At 43.8% G+C, this 17,203-nt stretch overlaps 1 protein-coding gene across 1 annotated transcript in view; it reads right to left on the bottom strand.

Annotated features, from left to right (window-relative positions):
* smyd3 (SET and MYND domain containing 3) overlaps nt 1-17,203 on the bottom strand; it is a 243,372-nt gene that overhangs the window by 184,638 nt on the left and 41,531 nt on the right. Inside the window, exon 5 of the mRNA XM_052496989.1 lies at nt 16,288-16,424. Coding sequence (XP_052352949.1) covers nt 16,288-16,424 — 137 coding nt within the window. The remainder of the gene's footprint in view (nt 1-16,287; nt 16,425-17,203) is intronic.

The following is a 17,203-nucleotide window of genomic DNA, read 5'->3' as shown; positions in this document are numbered from 1 at the left end:
TGGGTTGAGGTCGGGTGATTGTGGCGGCAAGGTCATCTGATGCAGCACTCCATCACTCTCCTTCTTGGTCAAATAGCCATTACACAGCTTGGAGGTGTGTTGAGTCATTGTCCTGTTGAAAAACAAATGATAGTGGGACTAAGCGCAAACCAGATGGGATGGAGTATCGCTGCAGAATGCTGTGGTAGCCATGCTGGTTAAGTGTGCCTTGAATTCTAAATAAATCACAGACAGTGTCACCAGCAAAGCACCCCCACACAATCACCTCCATGCTTCATAGTGGGAACCACACATGTGGAAATCATCCGTTCACCTACTCTGTCTTTTACAAGGACATGCCGGTTGGTACCAACAATCTCCAATTTGGACTCATCAGACCAAAGGACTGATTTTCACCAGTCTAATGTCCATTGCTCGTGTTCCTTGGCCCAAGCAAGTCTCTTCTCCTTTAGTAGTAGGTTTTATTTTGCAATTGAACCATAAAGGCCTGATTCACGCGGGGAACAGTTGATGTTGAGATGTGTCTGTGACTTGAATGCTGTGAAGCATTTATTTGGCTGCAATTTCTGAGGCTGGTAACTCTAATGAGCTTATACTCTGCAGCAGAGGTAACTCTGGGTCTTCCTTGCCTGTGGCGGTCCTCATGTGAGCCAGTTTCATCATGGTGCTTGGTGGTTTTTACAACTGCACTTGAAGAAACTTCTTGAAATTCTCCGGATTGACTGATCTTCATGTCTTAAAGTAATGATAGACTGTCGTTTCTCTTTGCTTATTTGAGCTGTTCTTGCCATAATATGGACTTGGTCTTTTACCAAATAGGGCTATCTTCTGTATACCACCCCTACCTTGTCAAAACACAACTGATTGGCTCAAACACATTAACCTGTTGCGACTCTAGGGGCAGTATTTTAATTTTTGGAAAAACAAAGTTCCCATTTTAATTAGAACATGCATATAATTGACAGCTTAGGATAGAAAACAGTAACGTTTCCAAAACTGTAAAGATATTGTCTGTGAGTATAACAGAAGTGATGTTGCAGGCGAAAATCCAAGTGCCCCATATTTTGAAAGCGCTGCATTCCAATGAGTCCCTATTGAGCTGTGAATGTGCTATCAACCAGCTTACCCTTTCTACGTATTCCCCAAGGTGTCTACAGCATTGTGGCGTAGATTTACACATTTATGTTGAAGAATAGCCGTAGGCTGCTACATTGTGTAAGTGGTCACCTGATGGCTCACGTAAAATACAGAGGAAGCCATTACTCCAATCGGTCCTACTGAAAAATGAATTGTCCCGACGGATATATTATCGAATAGATATTTGAAAAACACCTTGAGGATTGATTATAAACAACGTTTGCCATGTTTCTGTCGATATTACGGAGCTAATTTTGAATATTTTTAGCCGTTTTCGTGACTGCAATTTCTGGGCAATTTCTCAGCCAAAACGTGAAGAACAAACGGAGCTACTTCGCCTACAAAAATAATATTTTGGGAAAAAATAACTTTGGCTATCTACCTGGGAGTCTTTGAGTGAAAACAACCGAAGTTCATCGAAGGTAAACGATTTAATTTGATTGCTTTTCTGATTTGTGACAAGGTTGCCTGCTGCTAGCAAGGCATAATGCTATGCTCGGCTATCGATAAACTTACAAATGCTTGTCTAGCTTTGGCTGTAAAGCATATTTTGAAAATCTGAGATGACGGGGTGATTAACAAAAGGCTAAGCTGTGTTCCAATATATTTCACTTGTGATTTTCATGAATAGGAAAATTTTCAAGGAAGATTAATGTCCGTTGTGTTATGCTAATTAGTGTCAGTCGATGATTATGCTCCCGGACCCGGGATAGGGAGTCACAAGAAGTTTTAAGAAGGAAAGAAATTCCAAATTAATTTAACATGGCACACCTGTTAATTGAAATGCATTCCAGGTGACTACCTCATGAAGATGGTTGAGAGAATGCCAAGAGATGATGCAAAGCTGTCATCAAGGCAAAGAGTGACTACTCTGAAGAACTCAAATATAAAATATATTTTTGATTTGTTTAACACTTTTTTGGTTACTCCATGATTCCATATGTGTTATTTCATAGTTTTGAGGTCTTCACTATTATTCTATAACGCAGAAAACAGTTTTAAAAAATAAAGAAAAACCCTGGGATATTATATTATTATGCAGACAATAGTAAAAATAAAGAAAAACCCTGGAATGAGTAGGTGTGTCCAAACTTTTGACTGGTACTGTAGATCACTGCATCCAATTAAAAGGTATACAGCTTAAGAACAAAGTTATTCAGTGTGATGAATACATCTTGTTCCTGTAGTGTTTGTAAACACCCAGGTAGGTTGATTAATAACCTGAACCAGATTACCAAAGCCCCATATACTACCCACCACTGCGACCTGTATGCTCTCGTTGGCTGGCCCTTGATTCATATTTGTCGCCAAACCCACTGGCTCCATGTCATCTATAAGTCTCTGCTAGGTAAAGCCCCGCCTTATCTCAGCTCTCTGGTCACCATAGCAGCACCCACCCATAGCACGCGCTCCAGCAGGTATATTTCACTGGTCATCCCCAAAGCCAATTCATCCTTTGGCCGGTTTACTTCCACTTCTCTGCTGTATGTTTGTTCATTCCATGTGTAACTCTGTATTGTTTGTGTCACACTGCTTTGCTTTATCTTGGACAGGTCGCAGTTGTAAATGAGAACTTGTTCTCAACTGGCCTACCTGGTTAAGTAAAGGTGTTCTCAACTAGCCTACCTGGTTAAATAAAGGTGTTCTCAACTAGCCTACCTGGTTAAATAAAGGTGAAATACATTTAAAAATACAAAATGACAGGGACTGGTTCCAGAGAGAAGCTTCCTCTTGAGAGGACAGCTTGATGAAAACCAGTCAATATTTCAGGTCCCCAAGAAATTAGACCTCTCTGGTTACATCACATACACTATCAAGCATTTCACACACATTATTTAGATACTGACTGTTAGCACTTGGTATATAGCAACACCCCAAAAAGAAAAGGCTTTAGATGAGGCAGATGAACCTGCAACCACAACACTTCAATAACACTTGACATGAGATCTTCTCTAAGCATTACAGGGATATGGCTCTGAATATATACAGCAACACCTCCCCCATAAGCATTCCCGTCTCTTCTATAGATGTTATATCCTTGTATTGCTACTGCCGTATCGAAGGAATTGAGTCTCAAATGGCTAATATATAAATGTTAGCAAGTTATTGACTTCATGAACCTTATTTCTAAGACTACCTATATTAATATGGGCTATTTTCATCCCTTTCCTGTGTAGCTGATCAGAGATGGACATAATATGGAAAGACATAATATGGAAAAGGTGCTGAAAGAGTCTGTATCCCTCTCTACTCTCCTCTATTCCACAGTCTCTCCCCCTCATCCCTCTCTCACTGAATCTGTGCCTCCATCCCTCCAGAGAGGGAGAGAGAGGTAGAGATATTTACACAGAGCAATAGCGAGAGGAAGAGAAAGAGCAGGGGGGGGGAGTGATAGAAGTAGAGAGCGACAGATCTAGAAAGTGGGAGTTCAGGAGATAGGAGGAGAGGCTCTGTCGTTCACTGGGTTACATGCCGGCCGTTGTGTGCGCGCGTCTCTGTGTAAAATGGTTCCCAGTCCAGGGGGAGGTGAAGCGGCATAACAATAAGGCATGTTGACGGGAAGTTCAAGGGGGAAGCAATAAACCATTGCACGGCCAGATGTAATCTGGCCCTGCTTATTGCACCATAGCAGAGCACAGACACACCAACACGCTCTCACAGCCTCACCTCAGAGTCCGACGTTTGTCCATAAACATCACAATTCGAAAGTTAAGTTTAGGCATTCATTCTGAACAGTTAAGGTTTGGGATAGTGTTAAAAAAAATATATATATACACTGCTAAAACAAATAAAAGGGAACACTAAAATAACACATCCTAGATCTGAATGAATGAAATATTCTTATTAAATACTTTTTTCTTTACATAGTTGAATGTGCTGACAACAAAATCACACAAAAATTATCAATGGAAATCAAATGTATCAACCCATGGAGGTCTGGATTTGGAGTCACACTCAAAATTAAAGTGGAAAACCACACTACAGGCTGAACCAACTTTGATGTAATGTCCTTAAAACAAGTCAAAATGAGGCTCAGTAGTGTGTGTGGCCTCCACGTGCCTGTATGACCTCCCTACGACGCCTGGGCATGCTCCTGTTGAGGTGGTGGATGGTCTCCTGAGGGCAGAACGTTCTCCACGGCGTCTCCAGACTCTGTCACGTCTGTCACATGTGCTCAGTGTGAACCTGCTTTCATCTGTGAAGAGCACAGGGCGCCAGTGGCGAATTTGCCAATCTTGGTGTTCTCTGGCAAATGCCAAATGTTCTGCACGGTGTTGGGCTGTAAGCACAACCCCAACCTGTGAACGTCAGGCACTCATACCACCCTCATGGAGTCTGTTTCTGACCGTTTGAGCAGACACGTGCACATTTGTGGCCTGCTGGAGGTCTTTTTGCAGGGCTCTGGGCTCTGGCCGTGCTCCTCCTGCTCCTCCTTGCACAAAGGCGGAGGTAGCGGTCCTGCTGCTGGGTTGTTGCCCTTCTACGGCCTCCTCCACGTCTCCTGATGTACTGGCCTGTCTCCTGGTAGCGCCTCCATGCTCTGGACACTACGCTGACAGACACAGCAAGCCTTCTTGCCACAGCTCGCATTGATGTGCCATCCTGGATGAGCTGCACTACCTGAGCCACTTGTGTGGGTTGTAGACTCAGTCTCATGCTACCACTAGAGTGAAAGCACCGCCAGCATTCAAAAGTGACCAAAACATCAGTCAGGAAGCATAGGAACTGAGAAGTGGTCTGTGGTTATCACCTGCAGAACCACTCCTTTATTGGGGGTGTCTTGCTAATTGCCTATAATTTCCACCTGTTGTCTATTCCATTTGCACAACAGCATGTGACATTTATTGTCAATCAGTGTTGCTTCCTAAGTGGACAGTTTGAATTCACAGAAGTGTGATTGACTTGGAGTTACATTGTGTTGTATGCACTGGGATCGAACACACAACCCATCCCTGCTCCCAACACCCTAGCAAACCACAAGCCTACTTGATGGTAACAGGCTGGAATGGCATCGCATTTCTTGAGTGATCTGCCTGGACACACACCCACACACACTGCCATTGAAATCCTTGGGTGGACCGCGTACACGTTTTTTCGGGGAAGCCCAGGTCCCCAATTGTTTTATTTGTATTATTACTTTTCGGGATGGAAGAACGCCATCAATGTACACTTAAAAACAACTAAAAACAGATAGGAAGTGTGTAGAAAAGATAGAGGACATTCACTACTTGGCCAAAAGTAAGCTCGTCAAACATCTCATTCCAAAATCATGGCATTAATATGGAGTTGGTCCCCCCTCTGCTGCAATAACAGCCTCCACTCTTCTAGGAAGGCTTTCCACGAGAAGCTGGAACATTATGAGGTCGGGACTGATGTTGGCGATTAGGCCTGGCTCACAGTCAGCATTCCAATTCATCCCAAAGGTGTTCGATGGGGTTGAGGTCAGGGCTCTGTGCAGGTCAGTCAAGTTCTTCCACACTGACCTCGACAAACCATTTCTCTATGGACCTCGCTTTGTGCACGGGGGGCATTGTCATGCTAAAAGGGCCTTCCCCAAACTGTTGACAAAGTTGGAAGCACAGAATTGTCAAGAATGTCATTGTCAAATCAAATTTGATTAGTCACCTGCGCCGAATACAACAGGTAGACCTTACAGTGAAATGCTTACTTACGAGCCCCTAACCAACAGTGCAGTTTCAAAAAATACAGATAAGAATAAAAGTAACAAGTAAATAAAGAGCAGCAGTAAAAAAGAACAATATATACAGGGGGTGCCGGTACAGAGTCAACATGCGGAGCACAGGTTAGTTGAGGTATTATGTACATGTAGGTAGAGTTAATTAAAGTGACTATACATAGATGACAACAGAGAGTGGCAGTGGTGTGGAGAGAGGGGGGGCAATAAAAATAGTCTGGGTAGCCATTTGACTAGATGTTCAGGACTCTTATGGCTTGGGGGTAGAATCTGTTTAGAAGCCTCTTGGACCTCGACTTGGGGCTCCAGTACCGCTTGCCGTGTGGTAGTAGAGAGAACAATCTATGACTAGGGTGGCTGGAGTCTTTGACAATTTTTAGGTCCTTCCTCTGACACCGCCTGGTGTAGAGGTCCTGGATGGCAGGCAGCTTTGCCCCAGTGATGTACTGGGCCGTTCGCACTACCCTCTGTAGTGCCTTGTGGTCAGAAGCCGAGCAGCTGCTGCCATACCAGGCAGTGATGCAAATAGTCAGGATGCTCTCGATGGTGCAGCTGTAGAACCTTTTGAGGACCTGAGGACCCATGCCAAATGTTTTCGGATGTGTTGTTACCTACCCTTACCACCTGGGGGCGGGCCATCAGGAAGTCCAGGATCCAGTTGCAGAGGGAGATGTCTAGTCCCAGGGTCTTTAGCTTATTGTTGAGCTTTGTATGCTCTATCATTAAGATTTCCCTTCACTGGAACTAAGGGGCCTAACCCAAACCATGAAAAACAGCCCCAGACATCCTCCATCAAAATGTACAGTTACCACGATGCAAATCGGGTAGGTAGCGTTCTCCTGGCAACCGCCAAATCCAGATGCGTCCGTCGGACTGAGTCCAATGGCGGCGAGCTTTACACCACTCCAGCCGACGCTTGCCATTGTGCATGGTGATCTTATTCTTGTCTGCAGCTGTTCAGCCATGGAAACCCATTTCATGAAGCTCTCGACGAACAGTTCTTGTGCTGCCGTTGCTTCCAGAGGGGGGTGCAGAGCTGTTGGCCAGGGTAAGGGTAGCCAGGTGAAAAGCATGGTCAGCCGTAGAAAAATTGTAATTATCGATTATCGTAGGTTTATTGGTGGTGATAGTGGTTCTTAGCCTCAGTGCAGTTGGCAGCTGGGAGGTGGTGCTTTTATCCTCCATGGACTTTAGTGTCCCAAAACTTTCTGGAATTAGTGCTACAGGATGCAAATTCTGTTTGAAAAAGCTAGCCTTAGCTTTCCTAACTGACTAAACTGTGAGAACTAACAATCAATCAAATATAAAAACTAGACAGTCACAGAGAATTGAAAATTCACAAAATATTGAATTTAGCAGTTTTGATTTTGTTATTATGTTTGAGCAAAAGAACACTATTAGCCATGGAAAAATGTATAGAATTGCAGGAAATTAGCATTAAAACTGCAACATTTTCTCTCAACTCCATGGTAAAATGTGTAGAATTGCAGTTAACCTTAGAACTGCTAATAAATCTCTCAGCTCCATGGAGAAATTTGTACAATTCCAGGAAATTGGCTTAAAAAGGCAAAACAAAAAACTATCTACACCACCATTATGGGGGCCTCTAAAATACAGCCACGCTGACTGGCCAACGTCAGCATGCGGAACTACTCAACCAAAGTCAATACTTTGTAGAGTCACCTTTTGCAGCAATTACAGCTGCAAGTCCCTTGGGTATGTATCGACAAGCTTGGCACATCTAGCCACTGGGATTTTTGGCCATTCTTCAAGGCAAAACTGCTCCATCTCCTTTGAGTTGGATGGGTTCCGCTGGTGTACTGCAATCTTTAAGTTATACCACAGATTCTCAATTGGACTGAGGTCTGGGCTTTGACTGGGCCATTCCAAGACATTTAAATGTTTCCCCTTAAACCACTTGAGTGTTGCTTTAGCAGTATGCTTAGGGTCATTGTCCTGCTAGAAGGTGAACCTACATCCCAGTCTCAAATCTCTGGAAAACTGAAACAGGTTTCCCTCAAGAATGTCCCTGTATTTAGCACCATCCATCATTCCTTCAATTCTGACCAGTTTCTCAGTCCCTGCCGATGAAAAACATCCCCACAGCATGATGCTGCCACCACCATGCTTCACTGTGGGGATGGTATTCTCGGGGTGATGAGAGGTGTTGGGTTTGCGCCAGACATAGCATTTTCCTTGATGCAGCTACTTCAGGGTTAACTTTGGTCTCTTTGTTGTCTCTGATTAATGCCCCCACCGTGCCTGGTCCGTGAGTTTTGGTGGGTGGCCCTCTCTTGGCAGGTTTGTTGTGGTGCCATATTCTTTAAATGTTTGAATAACGGATTTTTAAAAATGGTGTGCCGTGGGATGTTCAAAGTTTTGAATATTTTTGTATAGCCCAACCCTGATCTGTACTTCTCCACAACTTTGTCCCTGACCTGTTTGGAGAGCTCATTGGTCTTCATTGTGCCGCTTGCTTGGTGGTGCCCCTTGCTTAGTGGTCTTGCAGACTCTGGGGCCTTTCAGAACAGGTGTAGGTATACTGAGATCATTTGGCAGACACTTAAATAAAGTCCACCTGTGTGCAATCTAACTAATTATGTAACTTCTGAAGGTATGCGGTGGCACCAGAACTTATTTAGGGGCTTCATAGCAAAGGGGGTGAATACATATGCACACACCACTTTTCTTTTCTTTTCTTTTTTTAAACATATTTTTTTACATTTTCACTTCACCAATTTGGACTATTTTATGTATGTCCATTACATGAAATCCAAATAAAAATCCATTCAAATTGCAGGTAGTAAAGCAACAAAATAGGAAAAACGCCAAGGGGGATGAATAATTTTGCAAGGCACTGAACATTACAATGAAGAGGCTTAAATTTAATGGGCAGTAGGACATGGGTAAGGGAAGGTAGTATTATTAAGATGAAGAATAATTAACTAGTGCTCACACACACAAACACACCAAATAAGGCTCTCTGCAACTGAGTGGAATCTTAAATGGGGCATTTTACAGCTAAAACCCACTAGCCTTTCACCAGAGCCTTCTACCACCCCCCCACACACACACACACCTTCAGCTCATATAAAGTGCCTATACACGGAACATTCTAAAAACATGGTACCTAATCATATCTTTAAAACATGTTTTCTTAGCCCTCCTTCCCTCTTGCCCCATCCACCTATGCATTATTCATCTACTCTACCCATTCCAGCAGGAGAGAGAGAAAAAGAGACAAATGGGGGGAGAGAGAGAAGAGAGAGTTAAAACAAGAGAGTGGGCTCATACCTGAGAACACAGTGCCCCCTGTTAGTGGCATAGAGAATGACAGGCTGCATTACAATACATGTGAAACCACAGAGATATAGGTTACTAGTACAAGGTCACCGTAACACTGATGTCATGCCTCTTCAACCTCAGGAGGCTAAAGAAATGTGGCTTGTCACCTAAAACCCTCACAGATTTTTACAGATGCACAATTAAAAGCATCCCGTCAGGCTGTATCACCGCCTGGTATGGCAACTGCACCGCACGCAACCGCAGGGGTCTCCAGAGGGTGGTGCAGTCTGCCCAACGCATTACCGGGGGCAAACTACCCACCCTCCTGGACACCTACAGCACCCAAAGTCACAGGAAGGCCAAAAAGATCATCAAGGACATCAACCACCCGAGCCATTGCCTGTTCACCCCGCTATCATCCAGAAGGCGACGTCAGTACAGGTGCATCAATGCTGGGACCGGGAGACTGAAAAACAGCTTCCATCTCAAGGCCATCAGGCTGTTAAACAGCCATCACTAGCACAGAGGTTGCTGCCTATAGGTATAGACTAGAAATCACTGGCCACTTTAAGGAATGGAACACTAGTCACTTTAATAATGTTTACATCTGGCATTACTCATCTCATATGTATATACTGTATTCTATTCTATCTTAGTCACTTAATAATGTTTACACATCTGGCATTACTCATCTCATATGTATATACTGTTCTCTATACTTCTCCAGTATCTTAGTCACTTAAAAATGTTTATATATCTTGCATTACTCATGTCATATGTATATACTCTATTCTATACTATTCTACTGTATCTTAGTCCGTTCCGCTCTGACATTGCTCATTCATATACCTATATAGTCTTAATTCATTCCTACATAGATTTGTGTGTGTGTGTGTGTGTGTGTGTGTGTGTGTGTGTGTGTGTGTGTGTGTGTGTGTGTGTGTGTGTGTGTGTGTGTGTGCGCTAGGTCAGTGGGGCGAGAAGGAGAGGTTGATGGGACAGCAGAGGTGCATAATTTCCTCTCCCACAGGAAGTCACTGTGGAACAATGCACATCGCCTTGGTCCCGATGTGTGTGTGTGTATGTGCAAACTACTACCTACGGCCCTCAGCTCTCTGAACGTTTTCAGTGTCTCTTCATTGAGAGGATTTAATATCAGTGAATTATCATGGTCATAAGCCTAGCATTGGCTACAGCTGCATAATAATATGATGGTGTATTGCATTCATGTTACATTCAGCTACTATCAGGTGAAGTTTCCCTCCCTATACCGAGGTGCTACCTAGCACCTGGGATCAAATGACAGGGAGGCCAGGGAGCAGTGTTGCTCAGCCTGCGGTCCGGGGGCCACTACCGGTCCCTAGGATAATGCTGAGCGGTCCCTGAGATAGTCAGAAGCCTGACACTCGTTTAATTAGATCTATAGTGTTAGATGTAATATAAACCCAAGGAGGAAGGGCCATAGCTTGCCTGTTCCTTGCTCAGAAAAGACCATGGCAGTCCCTGGAATAAAAAAAAGGTTAAGAAACACTGCCACGGAATACTGGACATACCATAATAAACTATGAGAATTAGTGGTAATTCCATGGAGCTGAAACAGTGTAGTATTCCATCCAACAGCCATCATTCCCAGGTGCTGTGGTTCTCTCCCACTGTCAACTCCACGTTCCCATAATGGGATTATCAGGAATACTGTGTATGCCATGTGTCTATACCAGTATATGATTTTGGTGGTCTGCCGTATGGCCATTGACCTCAATGACCTCAAGGGTAATTATGAGTGTGTCTGCACTGGCCCTCCCTCAGGCAGCCACACCCACACACAATATTATTATTGAATGACCAAAGGCAATATTCAGCCTGGGGGAAGAGAGAGATTAAAGGAGGGAAAAGTGAAAGGGAGTGAGTGATGAGGAGGAGTGTCTCAGACCTGATGCCAACATATGTCACACGTATGTTCAAAGGGCAAAGTGCAAAAGGCCAGACACCACGCGCGCGCACACACACACACACACATACATCTGAGTGGGTGGTCTCTCTCCCCGACTCTCCAGCTCTCTTTTTCTCCCGGGGTAGATGGATACAGACCTGCCATTTTCTGTCTGCCACTTCATCGCTCTCTCCATCCATCTCTGGTTCACCCTAGCCACGTATGAGATATCAGTCATTGACCAAAACCAAAATAAGTCTAAGCTGTATGTTCATCCAGCCAGCACCCCATTGCATAGGGTAATTTACTCAGTTATTCTTCAGAAACCAAAAGAAACCAAGCAAGTCAAACAAGAGCTGAAAGATTCCAACAGTAACAGAACCTTACAGAAGAATATATTCTATCTGTGCTCATGAATGCATGAGGAGTATTCTGTTTCAATAACTCTCTCACAATCTCTTTCTCTCCCGCTCCCTTTCTCCAGGGTGACAACCAACCCTCGCTCCGCAACTTTAATTAAACGAGTCGATACTCCTCTCGCCATCGCTCTTTTCCTCCCTCGGAATGTTAGAGGTCCCATCGGAGCATTCCTGTTTAAAAATCAGGGTTTTCCAGTTCTCATCTCCACAGACACTTTTTCTATCCCACACTAATTGGGAATTCCTCGTCCACACCAGTCAAGGCCGAGGATAATTTTGACTTAATAACGAATAAATAAATACAATAACAGTGAAAACACACACACAAAACACACACTTATCCCAGAGTGTGTGCATGTGTTATCCCAGGGCCGGTGTGAATCCTGTTTGATATTGAACTATTCGTTCGGGGAAGAGACTACACTAAGTGGAGAAACAGCCCACTCACTCATTTGTAATGGAGATGATACTTTCCTTCCATGATGCCTCAGCCTAATCAGACCAGTTCTGTCCACCTGTCAGTCTGTACCGCTCTCCCGTTTGCATGATGTACTATAGGATGTGGAGTTCCACAGAAGGACTCACTGTAGAGAGCTTTCTTTGTCTCTCTCTGACACACATACGTGTGTATGTTTGCTATTTGAACAGTGATGGTTATCAGAACCAGGTCTTGGTATGAGATGGTTTATAAAGACAGAGATGGGCCCAGGAGGCTAGCTAGCCATGTAATGTTAAACAGCTGTTGCTTTTTATAACAGTTCATCTCACACACAATCTAATAAAAACACACAAATGTACATTCACACAACAGTTGTTTGTGCGTCCCTGACAAGACCATCACCTTAACTAAACCCCTCTCTGGTTCCAATTCTAGTCTGGGATAACACACAAAATTCTAACAAATCACGCAACTGTAAATAAACAATTTAAACAAGACATTCATTTAAATGCGCTCGCTCACACACAACAAAAAAATAGATAGATACATTACACACACACACACATATACGCCTAGGCCTGACTAGAGAAGTACATGAGTGAGAGCAGCTGCAAGTTGAAGACCTGGGAGGAGTGAGTTCCGGTTTCATGCTGAGAAACACAACGAGATCATCAGGAATACCAGGAACACACTTTAATTGTGTACAAAAACATACTCTTTACAAATCAGAGGGGCGTACTACGACACGGGATAGAGGAGTTTGACGCGCTAGCTTTGGTCAATTCTGAGTTCAACTCGGGAATACCCGTTGACACAAAAGTGGATCACCTTTTAGCCAGTGTCATGGCTGTCCTGTGAGGATCACATTGGGTCAGATCAGTTTGGCAATGGCTGACAGTAACCAGACCTTCTCTCACCCGCAGAGGGGAGAACTGGTGTGTGGCACCTCCTCACCCGGTCGTAATTAAGCAGGAGAGGACTCTCGCTCTACGCGCCGTTATTGCCTAAAGGAATGTCTGGTCTCCAGACTTTTACCCACCCAAAACTATAATGTCCAAAAAAGTAGATAATGGAACAATAATTCTATCAAAGAATGTTCTGAATGGTCAGTGGGGAGTTATAGAAAACTGATGTCACATTGTTTTTAATTTTGTGATGTCAATAAAAACTGTATGGACAAAATACTAAATTGAAAAGGATACCCCCTTTACCTGTCAAGTTTCCATCCAATGCGTTGTGCATAGGATATGAAACAATGATGAAGTATTTTTGTTATGATATTGTGATTTTAGGAGTCATAAGAGAACTTACAATCATATCCTTTGCACATTAAGTAGCCACGGCCCGAGCGAGGTCAGAAAACGTGTTAGACGGAAAGACGTCCCCTTTGGCCAGTGTGCATAAAAAGCCTTGGTAACAAAATGAACTTTAGACCAGAAAAGCGTGGCGCAATAGCTACATGTCTGAAATGGTTGGAACTTTGAACCTGAACACAAGGTGAAGAAATAAACTCACCTTTCTTTAGAACAGGAAAGATGGGGAGCTGCAGCCCACGTCTGAAGTGGTCTAAATCCTGACTATCAACACGAGGAGGAAGAGGCGTAAAACTCCCCTCTCAGAGAATCCCTGGTACAGCTGATTAGCTGTCCTGAGTCAAATATCTCAAACTTTTCAAACCATCCCATCCTACTACAAGTCTCAAATCACCGCAGTGCACTACTCTCCTCACCGCACTGGAACCATCATCACGACTGGCGCAAATGGAAGAGTGAACTCTGTAGTTATGTTCAGGACTACACAACGGACAAGAGCACCCACACGTAAATACATTTATGATTTCTTATTTCGAACGGGCGGCGGTTCGTGTGCAAACTATATGATTGTGAAAATAGTTACAGAATGTATCCACGATAAGTGTCTCTTTCTTACACCCCATGTCGTTGGGTAAAATGCCATATTGTGTCAGTCCACTAGGGACCTTTATCTCATGTAAAGGTTGTATGTTTATTCTGTGTTATTATTTAGTTAGCTAGTAAATAAATAATTAAAACCAATTGGTGCAGTACTGAATCATGAGCAAGGCTGTGGTTTTTGCAGATGCATGTGGCTATGACTGTCAGAATGAGGATATGATAAGATTTATAAGATGAGTGTTTATCGATGTAATAGATATACCTTAGAGTTTAATTCAGATTGTCACTCTTTAAAACAACCTCTTCCGTGGTGCTCCAAATCCTAATGAGTTAAGTGTTAAATGATTAATTTAAATTGGATAACAATTAAACATCGTTCGTGGATTAAATAATTAATGAATGTAAAGTCACGACACCAGGTAAATTTATATGGTAACGAATCCTTCGAATGTAACCTGCTCTGGGGCAGGCTAACTTTACTTTATCCTAAAAATAAGAGTCTGAGCCTTTGAGTTGAGGACCAATCAAATCAGATTCCCTCCCTCTCGCAAAGAGTGCATCATCATTTCCTTCATTCTCCGGACCATTTGAGGAAGACGATTGATTAAACATTTTATTAATCAAATGACTGTGTTAGAATATTACTATTTTTTATCATACTTAGTGGACTGTTTATTAGGTACACCACCCCGTTCATGAAAATGGTTAAAGCAGGCTGACAGGCATCAAGGCATTCAGTTACTGTTCGATTGAACGATAGAATTGACAAAATGAGTGACCTAAGCGGCTTTGAGCGTGGTATGATAGTTGGTGCCATGCGCGCCGGTTCCAGCAGGTCTCCTAGGCTTTTCAAGCACGACAGTCTATGGTTTATCGAGAATGGTGCGACAAACAGAAAACATCCAGTCAGCAGCAGTCCTGTGGACGAAAACAGCTCATTGATGAGAGGTAAAAAAAGGAGAATGGCAAGAATCGTGCAAGCTAACAGGCGGGCCACAAACAGGCAAATAACGACGCAATAAAAACAGTGGTGTGCAGAACGGCATCTCGGAACACACAACTCGTGCCCGCGGATGGGCTATTGCAGCAGACGACCACACCGGGTTCCACTCCTATCAGCTAAAAACAAGAAGCAGCCCCAGTGGGCAAGTGAATCAACAACACTGGACAATTGAGGAGTGGAAAAACATTGCCTGCTCCGACAAATCCCGATTCCAGTTGGGTCATGCTGACGGCAGAATCGGGATTTGGGCCCATGGCCCCATCCTGCCTGGTCTCAACGGTACAGGCTGGTGGTGGCAGTGGGGAATGGTTTCCTGTTACTCGTTAAGAGTCCTTGATACCAATTGAGCAATGTTTCCATGACAAAAATAATTTGGTCTGTTCTGGAGGCAAAAGGGGTTCTGACCCGATTCTAGATGTACCTAATAAACTGGCCACTGAGTGTACAAAACATTAGGAACACCTTCCTAATAGCGTTTGTTAGCCCCCTTTTGCGCTCAGAACAGCCTCAATTCGCATGACACTTTTTTTAAAAAGTGAACCACATCCCATTCATCTCTAAAGAGAATCCTTTTTCCCAAGGGTCTATATGTGTGTGTGTGTGTTTGTGTGTATGTGTGTTATCCCAAGGGCAGTGTGAATCCTGTCTGAAATAAAAAATGTCATTCAGCAATTTTTGTCTGCCTGTCTGTCTGTCAGTCCAGCCGTCTGACGGTCTCATTGTCCGTCGGTCCATCCCCGTCTGTCCACACCACCCCCTTCCTCTCTCCCCTTAACTCACCTTCTCTGTCCAGGAACTCTGAACTAAAGTTGGACTGATTTGCATTATGTAGATGTTCCACAGAAGGATTCACTTTAGAGAGCATCTGTCTCTCTCTGACACACGAATGACGCACACACACACACCTGTATGTTATCAGAACCAGGTCTTGGTGTGAGATGGTTTATAAAGACAGAGATGGGCCCAGAAGGCTAGCTAGCCATGTAATGTAAAACAGCTGTTGCTTTTTATAACAGTTCATCTCACACACAAACGTATATTCATGCGACACACACACACACACACACACACACACACACGATTAAGAGACAGAAACAGCCTAGAGAAGTACATGAGTGGAAAGCAGCTGCAGGTTGAAGACCTGGGAGGAGTGAGGTCCGGTTTCATGCTGAGAAACACATTGAGATCATCAGGAATACCAGGAACAACACACTTTTACTATCTACAAACACACACCATTTACACATCAGGCCTGCTGGGAATCTTTTAGACATATGTGAAGGTATGACCAGCTCACCAACAGCGCAGAGAAACAGGCTGCAGTGAGAGAGACTGGGTACTATAGTGTGAGCCCTGCCTCTTCACTACTTCATCTTGTTTCACATCATTGGGACAACACATCGTTCTGTCTGTCTGTCTCGCATGCATGCAAGCCACACACAAACACACAGCTGCAGTGATCTACCTTGGCCAGCAGGCTGAGGGGGTCCACGGCGGGTAGTTCCTGCATGATGTTGGGGACTTCCTGTTGGATGTAGAGCTGGAGCATGGAGCTCAGCTGAGACAGACCCTCCCTCCTCTCCTCTCCCATATCACACAGGTCTGTATAGGAGAAAGAGCGGTCAGTGGAGCCTCACGAGCACAGTGACACGGTCGGTCTTTTGTTTTCGCATTATTCATATTTCCTGCTAAGTAATCATCTTGGAAGTATGAAGACAAAAAATAAATCTATGCTATATTTGTTGCCGAGGGGAAGACCGGCAACGATCCACACAAGAGAGACACAGAGAAAGAGAGGTACGCACAACATCGGCTATCCTAGAAGTAACTACTACAAATGACACTTGATTTACAGAAATAAATATGACCTGATTCAGAATGGTGTCAACAGTACATCATGAAAAGATCAATATTTCGTGCTATAGTAATGTGTTGAAGTATATATCAAAATGTTTATACTTATGCGGGCCTTATTGTCATGAAAAGAATGAAGTAATGTCAAATAAATACAATCAATCACCACATTATTAGAAACGATCCAACTCCAGTCCTCCAGTACCTCCCAGTACCCCCAACAGCACACATTTTTATTGTAGCCCCCAGACAAGCACACCGGATTCAACTTGTACACTAATCATCAAGCCCTCAATGAGTTGAATCAGGTGAGTTTGTCAGAGGCTACAACAAAAATGAGTGCTGTTGGGGGTGTCAAGGAGCAGAGTTGGGAAACACCGGTCTAACAGGTTTCTGTTTAGTGACGAGTGCTGAGTGCTGTTGGGGGTCTCAAGGAGCAGAGTTGGGAAACACCGGTCTAACAGGTTTCTGTTTAGTGACGAGTGCTGAGTGCTGTTGGGGGTCTCAAAGAGCAGAGTTGGGAAACA

This window comes from Oncorhynchus keta, chromosome 35, assembly GCF_023373465.1.
Source record: "Oncorhynchus keta strain PuntledgeMale-10-30-2019 chromosome 35, Oket_V2, whole genome shotgun sequence".
NCBI lineage: Eukaryota > Metazoa > Chordata > Actinopteri > Salmoniformes > Salmonidae > Oncorhynchus > Oncorhynchus keta.
Note: the sequence above shows the minus strand (reverse complement) of the source record. Positions and strands in the feature narration are given on the sequence as shown.